Below are 2,903 nucleotides of genomic sequence, written 5' to 3' on the forward strand. Positions count from 1 at the left end.
TATTATAGGGAATGAGACTCACGATGTTTTAGCTGGAACGATGTTTTAGCTCGAAACTTGATAGTGAAGATGACGGGAGCATCCAAGAAAGGTCGCAACCAGACCTTCACTTACGTGTGGAGAATGCTATGAACTATTCAGAGAGTTACGTGACAGAGAACTTAGCCTTTTTGTGGGCATTCCCTTGATTGGAACTCCAATGAGAATTATGGGAAAGATTGTGCGCTTCTCGATGTCTGATTAAAAATACTAATACATCAACAAAAGTTTGTATATCTATGGCTTTTAAGCTTTAGCATTTATGCATTATCTTGCTTATATGCTTACCTTCTAGTGGATAAATATGGAATCTAGATTGTATAACCTCTTTGCAGCAGATACAACAACACTTAGTCAAAGCTATAGTTACACATAAGATAGCTTCTAAGATGATAAGTTTTGACAAATTAAGAGAAATATAGAGGCCACAAATTAGAAAAAAAATTGGATTGCGTAATTCACCCCTCACCCTCTTAGGTATCACCTTTCCCTACAAACATAGAAGTGACAGAAATGTGATTTATTAAGGTTCAAAGACAAGAAACTAATCCAAGCAGATTTAAACCCGATCATTTTTATTTCTACAAGTGTTTACACAATAAAAGGACAAATGAATTGAACTATTGAAGTAAAAAGTTATACACACATGCATGGAGGAAAACAACCAGATTAAATTAAAAGGCAACAAAGAAATTGAATAACTTGTATGAAATGAAGTTATATGGAGTATATAGCTAGGTTTCTGCTCATGCCAACCGGTACTCGACAGGGTCCAGAGTGGTTGGTGCGAGCCCAGGGTCTGTGAGTATGGCCTTGAGATCACCATCCTCCTCGCCCATGACGGCCTTCAAGAAGGCCACCATGATACCGGCGACGGTCCTCCTCATCACGTCCTTGCAGCTGTTCCCTTCCTTGCAGAGGCAGGTGACAAGCTTGGGAGCGTCGTCGTCCAACATGTCGAGGTGGCCATAGTTTTTGGTCACCAGGTGGTAGCACGGAGCCCTGCACTCGCGATAGAACTCGGTGTGGTTCACATCCACGGGGGCGCAGGGCGGGAACAGCACGTTCTCCCTCTCGTCGCCCAGCCCGGTCCCGATGACCAGCACCGGCATGGCGATGTCGAAAGACGAGGGCGCGTAGGTGAGGATCGCCGGCGGGAGTTGCGAGTTCTTGCCCGTGCCGGCGACGGGGTCGAGCCCGATGAGCGCGGAGAAGCTCAGGCTGCTGCTGATCTTGGCGTACCCCAGGGCCAGGGAGAAGGCCATGTGGCCACCTCGGCTGTGGCCCGCCAAGACAAGCTTGGAAAGGTCGGCCTCGACGCCTGTCGGGAGGACGGATGGCAGGCCCTCGGGGAGCCAGTCCGTCGCCTTGGCTGCCGCCGCGATGTCGTCGTTGTCGCTATTGGATATGAGGCTGGTGTGGAACTGCAAACATATAGGAGTAGGAAGTGTCAGATCATACATACGGTCAACAAAAGCTAAGCCTTGCAGCTAGCTGGAGTAAAATGCATTAGGACTGGAGGCGTAGCATATATATACTATATAGTATCCACAGCCAAGTAGCCAACCTGTGGTGCGACCATGATGAAGCCAAAAGAGGCAACATGCTTGAGGAGCTGCTCGTAGTAGCGGTTCTGGAGGAAGAAGCCGTGCAGTAGCATGGCGACGGGGTAGGTTCCGGCATCCTTGGGAGCAGCGATCAGGATCGGGATCGGCGGTGTTGGCTGTGCATCGTGATCCACTGTGATCACCTCGACCGCAAGCTTCCCTGGCTGGAACACCGACGTGACTACCGCAGCAGCAGGGACCTGAGGCGTCGTGGCTGTCGTCTGCACCGGTGCTGCCATCTTTCTATCTCTCTCTCTCTCTCTCTCGCTCTCGCTCTCGCTCTCGGTGTTGCTGGTAATGACGCAGGGCTTTGTGTTGCTTGGTTGCTGATGAGAATAGAAGATGAAGCTAGGCGGCAAATTTATAGAGTCGGCAGGCCGGCCTGCGGCGGGCGTGCGATCCTACGAGGAGAGGTGGGCAAAGTGACTTTGAGTAGCTCTGCTCTGCTCTGCTCTGCGAATTGTTGGCGCTAGCTTCTTCCTTGGACCGCCTTGCAAATTGCCTAGAAATTCCTGAATGACAAGTGTCAAGACTCAAGAACACGTTTGGGCAAGGGCAACAAAGTAGGGCACGTTTTTGTCATGACTGCATGTACGATGCAACGATACATCCTCCAGTTCAACGGTCGCAATATTGGTCAGGGTTCGTCTGCTGTCATTTTCTTCGGAACTATTCAAAACGACTAACATCACTGTCTTTACTCATTATATATCCTCGCCATTTCTCTTAAACCATCACCCCCAAATAATATCATGATAGTCATCAGTAGAGAGGTGGCAGCAAGATCAAAACTAGTGCTTCTTGGGCAGCTATACCCCTCTGAAAATATAACTATTCCTATGCTGGTGACCGAACCAAGATTTGCGTTGGCTAAACTCCAGTAGCGAAAATCTGGAAGGCGCACCATGCATAGTCGATATGATTATATATATGCATAGTGTGTGTTGAGCGCTAAAAAAGGACGACCGGACGGTCTGACCCTCGGCCGGATGGTCAGCGGTTCGGACGGTCCGCACCGGTGGTGTGAATGGTCCACGTGCGTGTAAAATCAGTTAGGGTTCCGAGTTTTTTACGGAATTTGTTAGCTAATACCGCGGATTTAGCTCGGGATACGGATTGTAACGGGTACATGCATTCCCTCTATAAATATATGGAGGACTACGACCGATTAATCATCAATCGAATCAATAATCAATATATCTCTCGTTTTATCTTGTACATTAGGAGTAGTTCTAGTTTAGCCCTTGTCTACCTCAA

At 48.4% G+C, this 2,903-nt stretch overlaps 1 protein-coding gene across 1 annotated transcript; it reads right to left on the minus strand.

The window, feature by feature from the left end:
* Positions 1–544: 544 nt before the first annotated feature.
* LOC103632406 (chlorophyllase-2) lies at positions 545–1,960 on the minus strand. The gene is made up of 2 exons (XM_008654237.4): positions 1,607–1,960; positions 545–1,463 (listed from the first exon to the last, which is right to left on the minus strand). Exons 1-2 carry the CDS (start codon positions 1,883–1,885, stop codon positions 786–788), a joined length of 957 nt encoding a protein of 318 aa, XP_008652459.1. The 5' UTR covers positions 1,886–1,960; the 3' UTR covers positions 545–785.
* Between the last annotated feature and the right edge of the window lie 943 nt (positions 1,961–2,903).

Source organism: Zea mays, chromosome 7 (genome assembly GCF_902167145.1).
Source record: "Zea mays cultivar B73 chromosome 7, Zm-B73-REFERENCE-NAM-5.0, whole genome shotgun sequence".
Taxonomy (NCBI): Eukaryota; Viridiplantae; Streptophyta; class Magnoliopsida; order Poales; family Poaceae; genus Zea; species Zea mays.

Excerpts from the sequence above, each read along its gene's own strand:
- LOC103632406 (XM_008654237.4), bottom strand. The coding sequence starts at position 1,885 with ATGGCAGCACCGGTGCAGACGACAGCCACGACGCCTCAGGTCCCTGCT. Across the intron at positions 1,464-1,606 it reads TCATCATGGTCGCACCACAG|TTCCACACCAGCCTCATATC; the intron begins GTTGGCTACTTG and ends ATATGTTTGCAG.